The following is a 12,083-nucleotide window of genomic DNA, read 5'->3' on the forward strand; positions in this document are numbered from 1 at the left end:
TCAATTTCTTCCGCCAAATTCCGTCACCAGAATCTCCAAAAAATCACATTATAGACAACTCCTTTTCTACCTTCCACACCTGGTCAAGGTCTGAGTCTTCCCGCGTTTTTCCCGCGTAGGTTGCTTCTGGACTTCTTCCCCTCTGAAACAGCCTGCATACATTTCAGTGATTAAATACATAGCCAATGTGAAGCGAAACAAAGCAAGCAGCAGTAACAGACCATGGCAGAAGAATCATCAACGCCACTGTAAGGATAAGCTTGGCATCTTTCTTTTTTCCTGAAATTTTTATGATATAGTTGTTTCCTTTACATTTTGATAAAGACATTTTTGTGTTCATGTTTGAAGGGATAGTCAGGCAAAGCATTAAGCATTAGCCTTTAGCAGGGATTTTTGAGGAGATGAAGATTGGATGTTTTAAGGAAGTTTAGGGTGTCTGTGGGGGGAATTTGGACTTCTGCGGTGGCTAAAATTTTAGTATTTTTTGAGACTGGTCTTTGTCCTTGGGGATGGCTCTTCCTTGCATTCCAGACTCTGGGTCTGTGATGATAGCTTCTCACCATTCATTTCCCCGCTAATGCTCAGGAGTATTTTCTGCCTATGACAGCCGTGGGTTCTGGTCTTCCTTAGGTGGAGGCAGAGGAGGCCAGGGGTGGTTTTAGTAATGGGAGTTTGATTTAGTCCAGTAAAGGCAGAACCAATAATTTGGTCTTTAACCTGTTCTTCCTGAGGTCCAGGCAGAGGAGGCCAGGGGTGGTTTTAGTAATGGGAGTTTGATTTAGTCCAGTAAAGGCAGATCCAATGATTTGGTCTTTGATGTGCAGTTTTTAGCAAGCTAAGTGGTTTTAGGGTGCTAGATACCTCAATTATTCCATTTAGAAGCTCTGTGTCTGTATGTCTAATCTTCTGCAGTGTTTTTGCATTCTTGCTCTTCTTATCTTCGTCTCAGGTAATGAATGTATTATTGTATATTTGGGCATCTCCTTCATTATCTGCTGATCTACAAAAATGTGTAAAACTGGCATATAATGCACACAATTCTGATTTGATAGGCTTTCAGACCTGACTTGTCCGTTGTCCATATCCCCTGACTCAGAACTTTTCAAATTTTTTGCACTCAATTCTAGAGGGATCCATACTCGCTTGCCCAGACTATACTAATTTACGGATGTGTTCTTGCAGGTTCACTGTGGGTCACGAGATTGCAGCTTTTCTTGCTTCATGTGAAATACTGTCGAAGGCTTGGGAAGAGTCACAACTTGCAAATGATTCAGAGAGTTTAAGTGTGAAGGAGCATGAAGGCTTTGTATATGTTGCCTTCCTTTCCTTTCATAAAATAGAAAGTTTCACCGTCAAAGGGAACAAATATGGAGAGGGCAATATACAAACTAACAACAAGGTATTCTCGGATTCCCTTAAGGGTAATGATGACAAACCAGCACTGGTCCATCAAGGGGCTCTTAAACTGTTCCTGGATATTATGGGGAAAACAGATTTGCAAGCACAGGTAAATTGATTTTTCTAGATACAACTGTCTGGACAAAGTGTCCTTAATTTCACGAAAAGAGGGTTTACTTGTTCACTTATCATAGATGAAATTATAGAAATTCAAAGAGAAAAGTAACATTGTGTTGATGTATTCCGTGATCTATCAGCTGCAGATTTATATGGACTCCAAACAAAGGAAACTCAAGCCCATTATATTTGTGGGTCATTCCTTAGGAGGGGCAATCGCAATCTTGGCCACACTATGGGTACTGGAAAAGAGGCTAAGGCAAAGCTCTCCGTTTTGTATCACTTTTGGCTGCCCTTTAGTGGGAAATGAAGGACTTGTTCAAGCAGTTGGTCGTGAGAATTGGGGAGGCAATTTTTTGCATGTGATTTCCCAGCATGATATTGTTCCTCGGATGCTCCTTGCACCGGTTGAATCCATTGCTGAGCCTTTGACTGCTATCTTACCGTATTGGCATGGCAAAGTCGTTGATTCTTCTATTGAAGATGCTTGTAGGACTCTTCTTGAAAATGTCCTGCAGTATACTGCTACAGTGGCATACCATGGAGTTGACTCAAAGGGATCAGATGGTGTTATAAAGAGAAGCCCATACAAACCTTTTGGTACTTACATGTTTTGCTCAAACCATGGCGCAGCTTGCATTGAGAATTGTGAGACCATTTTGATGATGCTTTATTTGACAATGAAGAGCCATGAAAAGTCATATGATAATATTGTACAGGACTGGTTTTCAGCGCATATAGGATATGGTTCTGTTTTGAAACATGTCATAGAAAACTCCATAAGTGGTAAAAGATTTGCCAATTCTGATTCCGAATCCTCTTACAAGATAGGAATCTTGGTGCAATTAGAAGCTATCGGTTTTGAATCTCAGGTAATTCTCAATTCCTTTCTGGATTAGCATTCAAAAGAGCAAGAAATTAGAAATGTAATTAGAAATGTAACGTATTTTTTATATCAGTAAATATTTCTAAAATGTAAGAGAAAGATGGAAGTATAGTTTGGGTGGGCCTAATGATTAAGAACATATGTGTTTTTTCTTTTGGTAAGAAGTCATATATTCAAATCTAAAGGGAGTAGAGTATGTACACTTCCATTAACTTTAGCAGTCAAATCACTACAACTTTGGCCTAAACATGCACCCACAGAGATCTCCCCACCTCACTGCAAAGTCTCAAATCCAAAGGGAGTTGAGAATGTACACTTCCTTTAACTTTAGTAGCCAAATCACTGCAACTTTGACCTAAACGTGCATGCATAGAGATCTCCCCACCTCACTGCAAGGTCAGCCTAAACATGCACACAGAGGGATCTCTCCCGCCATGGATGTAGAGCACCTCCCTTCTTGAGATGGAACAACATTGCAGTCTAATTAATTACCTGTCTTTACTGTGAATACTGTGCTTCCAATGCTGGCCTTTTGAGTTTTCTGCATGCTAGTTTTTTATTGTGTAAGATCCGATATAAGATTTTTACTGTAGCGGTGTATTTATCTGCTCTCCTACTCTTTTGAATTTTATTTTCAGGCCCACTAATTGATCTTTGAAATGTTGTTGAATTGGTGATGATAACTTTATGCAGAATGATCATGCACAGCTTGCCCTACAGAAAGCTGGAGAAACTGAAACCAAGTATAACACAAATGTTGATAGGCTAGCTATTGAGTTAAGCCTGAAACAAAGAACTATGGCAGAGCTTGAATGGTATAAAGAGAGTTGTGAGAAGGAGGGTGACGTCGGATATTATGATACCTTTAAGAACCAAGACATGAAGGATATCCATGCTGATGGCAATAGGATGAAGCTCGCTAGGTTTTGGGATGACATTATTGAAAAATGGGAAGGTCATGAGCTGCCAAGTGATTTCGAGTCCCAAAATAAGTGGATAAATGCTGGCAATACATATAGAAAGCTGGTAGAGCCTCTGGATATTGTATCTTATTATCGCACAAACAGCAATGGCAACTATCTTTCAGATGGAAGACACAATCGCCATAAAGTTCTTCAGAAATGGATGGAAGCGAAGGAAAAAGCTCGCGGTTCAAGAGGTCAACGACCCCGCACAAAGCGTGCATCCCTCACCCCGGACTCGTGCCTTTGGGCACATGTAGAAGAGGCTCGGAAAGACCTGGAAAATCTAAAACAAGGCCAACACGAAAGCCTACCAAAGCTTGAAAAGTTTGAAGAGTATGTAACAAAGATGGAAAAGAATCTCAGCATTTCTCGAGATGTTTTCTTTGAAGGAAGCAGCTTCATGATGTGGTGGAAAGAATGGAAAGCGTATAAGAAAAATCAATCCCCTGATTGGAGCTCTTCTTTATGCCAGATAATGGAAAAATTGCAGGTTATTTGAATCAAAAAGCTGTTTGGAACATGATCTTCTCATGAATGGAGCTCTTCTTTATGGCAGATAATGGGAATGTTGCAGGTTATCTGAATGAAAAGGTTGTTTACAACATGATCTTCCAGTTAGGTTATATGCATTTTCTGTTTCTATCTCCAAGGAAAAGACCTTTTCCAATTAGGTTGCTTCTTTTGTTAGAAGAGGAGCTGTTCCCAGAAGGTTTTTTTGTTTTTTTAATCACTGTAATATTTTGACTGCAATGTGTATTTTGCCTCTATTTTTCCAAGAAGAATTGAACTTTTTCCCTGCAATCTTAATGTTTGATGAATGTGCCTCATGTTTGAGTAAACAGATTCTTGCCATTCGATAGGCTTATATGTATAGAAATGTGATTGTTGAACGTTGATTATTGTGCGTAAATAATTTATTGATGGATAATTTAATAGTTATTGAATTTGATTATTGTGCGTAAATAATTTATTGATGGATAATTTAATAGTTATTGAATTAAGGTTTTTATGATTCATATTAAAATTTTCGAGATTTGTCCAAGCGTTTCAAATCAAGAAGACAAGATGAAAATCAAATCATAGTAACCAGTTAAATAGAGAGACTGATAATTGAAATGACCAGAAAATGGCTATTTTTAACCAAAAAAAAAAAACTACATTTGACTGAGCTTTAATAACAAGACACTAGACCTAAGACAAAAATTAATTAATTAATATTATTATTATTATTATTTAATTAATTTAATATAAAACTATATTGGTTATGAATGGTATGTTTAATAAAAACAAATAAAAAATCTATTAGTTAATCATTATATATATTTAAAAAAAAAATTAAGTTAAAAGATATTTAATAAAATCTATATAAACTTACCCTAATACTAATAAAGGAATAATATTAGAATTGAAAATAAATCGTGATAATATTAATAATAATAAATAGATAACAACGATAAATACTATATAAATAAAAGAAAACGGAAAAACAACAGATAAATGCAGAAGGGAATACAAAGAAAAATCAAACACTACAAGAGATGAGTGAGAAAATCCAAACCTGAAAATATCTAGATAACAACGATAAATACTATATAAATAAAAGAAAATGGAAAAATAACAGATAAATAGAGAAGAGAATACAAGGAAAAATCAAATACTACAAGAGATGAGTGAGAAAATCCAAACCGGAAAATATTAGACAGAGGAAAAGAGGGGAAAAGAGGGGAAAAGGGGGAAAAAGGGAGGGGGGAAGCAAGAACAGGGATCCAACAGTTGTTGATTTTCCATCCGTCATCTTTGTTAAGATTACTTGGCCTCCTTCCAATTTCAATGGCCTCCCAGGGTTTAGTAGGCACGAGGGTCTTAAATCTTTCCTCAAAGCTGCCAGAGGTCCCAAGGTTAAAAAAGACCCTAAATATCCTATCTCAGGATTGAGAGGATCTTAAGAAAGAATAATGTTCCCTCAACATTTAGACCTTTTAACACCCTTGGAGTTCCCTAAGGTTTGTAAAAGACCTTGTTGACCCTAAGGATATGAAAGGCGTCTATGTTATTCTGTGTTCTTCTGGGACTCCCTATGTTGGTGAAACTGGGCGCTCTAGGGTCCGGTCTTTAGTTTTGGCAGAACACACGGTAAAGATTAAGCATCATATATGCATTGAGGAGCCCGGGTCATCGCTAAGATTGCTCCTTCCCGGGTCATCGCTAAGATTGCTCCTTTTCATCACCGGAAGTTTAGGGAGGCCATTGAGTAATCTTAACAAAGATGAGGGATGGAAAATGAGCAACTGTTGGATCCTTGCCCTTTCCTCTTAGAATGCTTCCCTCCTTTTTTCCCCCTTTTCCTCTGTGATGTTTTTCGATTTGGATTTTCTCCCTCCTCTCTTGTAGTGTTTGATTTTTCCTTGTATACTCTTCTTTATTTATCTGTTGTTTTTCCTTTTTCTTTTATTTATATAGTATTTATCGTTGTTATATATTTATTATTATTAATATTAACATGATTTATTTTCAATTCCAATATTATTCCTTTCGTTAATATTAGGATAAGTTTATATATATTTTATTAATGAAAAAAATTAGGAAAAAATTCCCATAATAATTATGTTTCTTCGTGTAAACACTTTAATATATATTTTTAAATTGGTTTTATTTATATTTTGAGAAGAATTTTTGGCTAAAATCTCATTATAATTAATATTTAATTTTATTTAATTAAGCATATGTTTTTTTGTTAAATAAAATGATAATATAAATTAAATTCTAACATATATATATATATATATATTTTCAAACTTCATTTCTATAATAAATAAAATTTAACATATAGACATGGTGGTAAGTTTTTCATTGTAAGCGTGCATATATATATCTTAATTTTTTTTAATAAATATATATAATGATTAATTAATAGATTTTTAATTTCTTTTTGTTAAACATAGAATTTATAACCTTCTATGTTATAACATTAAAAATATTGTTACTTCCAAGTTTAAAAAAAAATGTGGTGTGAGAAAGAGTTAACAGTTAAAAGAAATTTAAGATATATAAAGCGGCCATTAACCCCACCCTAGAAGATAAAAAATATCTCTTGGTTTTAACTAGTGCAAAGAAGAAAATTAATGTAACCAACTCTCATGAGCTCCATAGTGAAACATGTCGTTGGGTGGTTCCTAAAACATTATGGATGGAAAGGATCTGTCATCTCTGTGGGAATATGAACATGGAGGATGAAAATCACTTCCTCTTAGAGTGCCCGGCATACAACCACATTAGATCTCAGTTTCATAATCTTTGTTGCAATACCGACCTTCCTAAACCTTAAATCAAACTAAATAATTCGTTATCTTTAGGTGTGATAGACCAAAATTTGGTCTCAGTGGACGTTAACCACCACCACCACCATCATCATAACAAATACGATTTTATATTAAATTAATTAAATAATAATAATAATAATAATAATAATTAAATAAATTAATAAAATTAATAAATAAATAAACTTTTGCCCCTCACTCCGTCCAATCTTTGGTTGTAGCCTTTTTTTAGGTCAAAAATAGTCATTTTTCTAGTTTGAATGGTGGGTCTCTCTATTTAATTAGACCTAAATAGTCGTTTTTCTAGCTGTTTGAATCTCTCTATTTAACTGGTTACCATTATCTGATTCTTCATTTTGTCCTAATGATGAACCACTGTTCGAAACGCATGGAGAAATTAATTTTGATGTGATTATCGCCAAAAACATTTCTAAAAAATTTAACAGTTATTTGAATTTTTTTTAATTTTGATTGGAAATAATAATAATGTTATTTTCCAGCCATTATTAAAAATCATATAATATTATGTCAAAAACTGCTTTGTATTTTTGCATTGGTGATGATGTTTATTTTGGAGTTGTACTTTACAATTTAGTTTAATTATTAAGAATTATTATATAAATGATAGAGATTTAACTTCTACAAAATGCTTTAGAATATTTTTAGAAATATTTTTAGTGGTTATCTCTGTTTTTACCATTTTTAGGTTGTTTTTTTTTTTTTTTTTCCGAAGGTGGCAAAACCTATCAAACTCAGGTGTCAAACCAACAGTGAGGACAACCATCTCTGGCTGCTATCCGCGAATGTCGATTTGACTCATCACCGTTATCAAGGAAAACCACGCCACCTGTAATAACCCGCTGGTGGTCCGTAAGGGAGCAGGCTTTTGCCTCTGGGTCTTGGGCCGTTAACCTGTTTCCTTACCTCCGAGGAAGACGAGCTGGCTTTGACTTCTATTAAAGCCAATTTTTTTAATTAAATTTTCATAATGTTTTCCAAAAATCGATATTCAAATAAATTTTTGAAAATTAAAATTTATTTTGTAACTTTTTTAGAGATCAATTTTTTTTATTGGTTCTTGAGAATTTTTGTAGTTTTAAAAATATTTATCAAAATAATAATTTAATTTAAAAATAATAAAATTAAAAAACCCTAATTAAATCCATATGCGTTTTCTTTGTGGACTTTTAGGTGAGCAAACACTGTTCACCCAACCAATTCGAAGTTTTCATTTTCGTCATTCAGTGAAATCAAAATCTCATCTAAACAAATCAAAAATCTGAGACTTTGAAAAAGTTTAATAGAAATTTTGCTTTATGTACTCGCTGACTGACCAGAAATGTTCATACCACTATCAGTGGCAACCAATATTTCCAACCCTATAAACTTATTAATGCACCATAAGGACATTCGTGGGGAATCTGTTTGGACTGTCAATCCAAAATTCCGCATAATTTCGCCTGCAAACTTTTGCCGGTTAACAGTGAAGGCAATGGGTTGATGCCTCTTTACGAATAAAGGTATTTATCATCCATGACATGGCTTATGCCGTATTGTACATGGATGGATGACTATGATGGATCCATATTTTACATTTCAAATTTTACCGCCAATTGTGTTTGATTTCAATTTACATGGGATAGTGGAATGGCCTTCCTAGGTTTCTGATCAGAACGAAAGCAGCTATTAATCATTATGGGAGCGAAATGCTTGGATTGTGCTCCTGCATTAATCCAGTTACCCTCTTCCACGATCTCTGGATGAGCCTCTTTTTTTCAGAAGGAAAAAATCAGGATAGATTTATATTAAGAAAATATAAAATGTCTTTTGTACATGAATCAGATGAAAGAGCTAGGAAGAAACTCCCAAAACGCTGAGTATCAATAGGCAGATATTGATAGTTCACAAACACCTGTGACTGAGAACATAGAAAAACATAGGACTGATGAAAGAGCTTTATGAAATAGTCTCCACTATTGCTTGTTAACAAAAGATAGATAGATCTATCGACCAGTGACAAAGCCATGAAGCACAACTATACAGCCCGCTTGTCCAAAATTGGTACAAATAACAAAACTGGAAGAACTGAATCATGAAAAAAAAAAAAAACCATGAACCACATCTTTTTAGGCCGCTTGTCCAATGATGCCACAGGTAACAAAACTGGAAAGAGACAGCCCTCGGCAGAACCATCGATGTCGGAAGAAAAGCAACCACAGCCTCTTTGTCTCTACAGAAAGCCTTGAGAATTGTACGCATGTTGGAAGATGCAAATCAAAGGGTTGTTTACCTGACATTTTAGCCATCTTCTGCTCCTCTGTTTGGTCATTCATTTGCTCAAACTGTGCTATAATTATGGGCTTTAGGGATGTCCTCAGAGATTGTTCCAAAAGCATCTCTCACTGTGCTATAATTATGGGCTTTAGGGATGTCCTCAGAGATTGTTCCAAAAGCATCTCTCACTGTGCTATAATTATGGGCTTTAGGGATGTCCTCAGAGATTGTTCCAAAAGCATCTCTCGTACTTGCACTTGAAGACCCAATTTCTGCACCTGGATTCGCGCTACGGGAAGGGGAGAAGGGTATAAAAGTAAGGAAGGTCTCAACCCAGCCTAGCACCTCTTTTGAATTCGACCTTTTATCTGCCGTCTTCGCGTGGAATCCTTCAGTGCGGTTAAGAAATGCAGATTTAAAGACGGAAATCAAAAGCTTTCTGGACTTTCCAGCAGATACCGTTTTTCTCTACCGACTTTTCCCATATGTTTTCCAGAGAAAGTTTAATCCTTGTTTTGACAACAAAGCTTCCGAACAATGCAATTGCCAAAACAAAGTTTTGGAACAATGCAATTGGCAGAAAGGAGTCGGCGAGGGTTTTATCGACCTTCGATAAAAATGGCGAGGGTTGATTAGCCAATAGGAAATCAAAGAGCCTTTGAAAAGCTCAGGGTGTGCATCGCGGAAGCGAAATTGCTCCATAATATTCGAACTGTGAACGTTACTCTACATGATATCTAAACCTTAGTCTCAATTACTGCTCAAATTTTTTTTATTATATATTTATTGTTTATTTAATTTTTTGGATGAAATTCTTAAGCTTTATGCTTTTTACGTTTAAATTTCTTAGTCAGTCTTAAACAACTCTTATGGTTTTATAAAATATAATAAATTTATTTAATTAGTTTTATTAGTAAGTTGATATTATTATTTAATTTTTTATTAGTAAGTTATTATTATTTAGATTTTTAATGTTAAAAAGGTAATTTTAATATTTTAGAATATTTTTATAGTTAAGTTGTTATATAGTTTATTAATTAGTGTAGATTTATTTTAATTTCAAATCTATTATATTTTTAAAATAATATAATTTTTTTCTTTATTAAAAATTAAGGGTTTGTTTTTTTAATAAGAGATTTAATGCTCAGATTAATTTAGAAGGTATATTTTAAAATGTAGGAGGTATTTTAGTTTCAATATTTTTCTTAAGGATTTATTATTATTTGTTTTATCTAGAATGCTATTTTATTGAGGAAGAGGTCCATTCAAGGTATTTAGTTAGATAAATTTCAAAATTGAAATCTCATTATTTTATTTTATGGAGGACAAGGTCAATTCAAGTTATCTTGTTTTTCTAAGATTGTAAGTATTCAATAATAAAGTTGAAAAAATATCATTATTCAAAAAGAAGGCAACTAATTGGAGGTATCTTACTCTCTTAAATTGGAGTGTTAAAGTGAAAACTTTATTATTATATAAGGAGGACGAGGCTAATTCAAAGTATCTTAGTCTCTTATATTACAAGTGTTAAATGTTAAAATTGAAAATTTAACATTAATATATTGAGTAGGAGTTAAAGTTGAAAACTTATTATTATGTTATTAAGGGGAATTGTCCAATTGTGTTTGTGTTTCCTTTTCGTGCTAAGATCTCTATCACCAACAACACTAATAGGAACACATTAATTTATTTGGAAAAGCACTACGTGGTTTCCTACTCACATCACAAGTAAACCTTTACAATGGCCAAACTTCTAATGATTGGTAGAGATGGCCCTTCTCCATTTCAATATTTATCCATTGAATAAGAGTTTAGGAGGACACATTCACATGCATTTCTCTCCTCAAATGGTCTACAAGGCTAGTTCACATGTATTCCTCTTGTCAATATAGTTTTCAAGGACAATTTCACATGTATCAAAATAGTTACCAAACCATTAAAAGATTATTGTGTGTTCCTTATATTAAATAGTGCTTCATTCCTAGTTTTCCATATGAAATAAAATATTTCAACACAAATAATTTTCCATGAGGATTGGCATTCTAGAACCTAAGGTAAGTTGTCTCCTAGGTGCAAAAGTCTCCAAGAAATATGATTGGGTAAAGGTTTACCGTGGAAGGAATAAAACTTTCGCTAAATATACTTAGCAAGGGAATAGAACTAGAAAACATGTTTTAGTTTTAGGTCAACTATACCATGGGTAATAACTATTTTAACTTTCAAAACCACGAATTTCTTATGAATGAGTAGGACCAAACCATGCAAAGAAATCTTTTATAAGTCACAATTGTTTCTAGAGGCTTTGCATCTTAAAATTCATGTTTTTCAATTTAGACTCTAGATTCTAGAGGTTATTGTACACTGTGATTCATGATTGGCTTTAAACATAGCATGTTGTCCATGTTTGGAGGGTTATCTTTGATGCAATGATTATTCTTGTTTCATTCTTGAAGCATTCACCAAGCTCAAAGCACTTATAGACCTAACATGATGAAGGGTGAGTTAGGAATCATATTTTTGAATCCACCAAAGTTATCTTATTAAGGTTCTCCAATGAAAGCTTGACATTTAGTCATGGTCATGGAATTCACTCCCTTTGTTATAGCTATTTTACCTGCATTGATTCAGTTGTAGAAATCCCTGTCTTGTTGACCTTGATGCATAGCTTTTTCCCTTGATTTTTCCTCTTTTACAACAGTGTCGTTAGTTTTCCACTTACAATCTGCGACATAACCCTAACTTATAGTGTATAACTAGAGTCGTGCGCAACTTCCGTAATATGCATATACAACAGTCTCAAGAAGTTGCACAACTTTTGTGTAAACACAACTTCCGTATATCTGCATATATGGAAGTTGTACATATACAGAAATTGTGCAACTTCCGTATATTCGCAACTTCCTTATATGCACATATACAGAGGTTGTGCATATACAAAAGTTGTGCACAACTTCCGTATATGCACAACTTCTGTATATGTGCATATACAGAAGTTGCGCATATACAGAAGTTGTGGATATCTAGAGACTGTTGTATATGGATATTACGAAAGTTGTGCACAACTTTTGTAGATGCGTAACTTTTGTATATGCGCATATAAAAAAGTTGCACATGTACAGTAGATAT

General features: G+C 34.3%; 1 protein-coding gene across 1 annotated transcript; it reads left to right on the top strand.

Moving 5' to 3' along the window:
- Positions 1 to 92: 92 nt before the first annotated feature.
- On the top strand, positions 93 to 3,873 carry LOC149243747 (lipase-like PAD4). The gene is made up of 4 exons (XM_089374610.1): positions 93 to 248; positions 1,183 to 1,507; positions 1,656 to 2,387; positions 3,095 to 3,873. Exons 1-4 carry the CDS (start codon positions 223 to 225, stop codon positions 3,863 to 3,865), a joined length of 1,854 nt encoding a protein of 617 aa, XP_089230736.1. The 5' UTR covers positions 93 to 222; the 3' UTR covers positions 3,866 to 3,873.
- Positions 3,874 to 12,083: the final 8,210 nt, after the last annotated feature.

The sequence above is a fragment of the Pinus tabuliformis genome, chromosome 8, assembly GCF_031772625.1.
Source record: "Pinus tabuliformis cultivar Carrire ecotype Pingquan chromosome 8, CPIR1, whole genome shotgun sequence".
NCBI lineage: Eukaryota > Viridiplantae > Streptophyta > Pinopsida > Pinales > Pinaceae > Pinus > Pinus tabuliformis.

Coding starts and splice junctions, on each gene's coding strand:
- LOC149243747 (XM_089374610.1), top strand. CDS start 223: ATGGCAGAAGAATCATCAACGCCACT. Junction 249..1,182: donor GAAGAATCATCAACGCCACT/GTAAGGATAAGC, acceptor GTGTTCTTGCAG/GTTCACTGTGGGTCACGAGA. Junction 2,388..3,094: donor CTATCGGTTTTGAATCTCAG/GTAATTCTCAAT, acceptor AACTTTATGCAG/AATGATCATGCACAGCTTGC.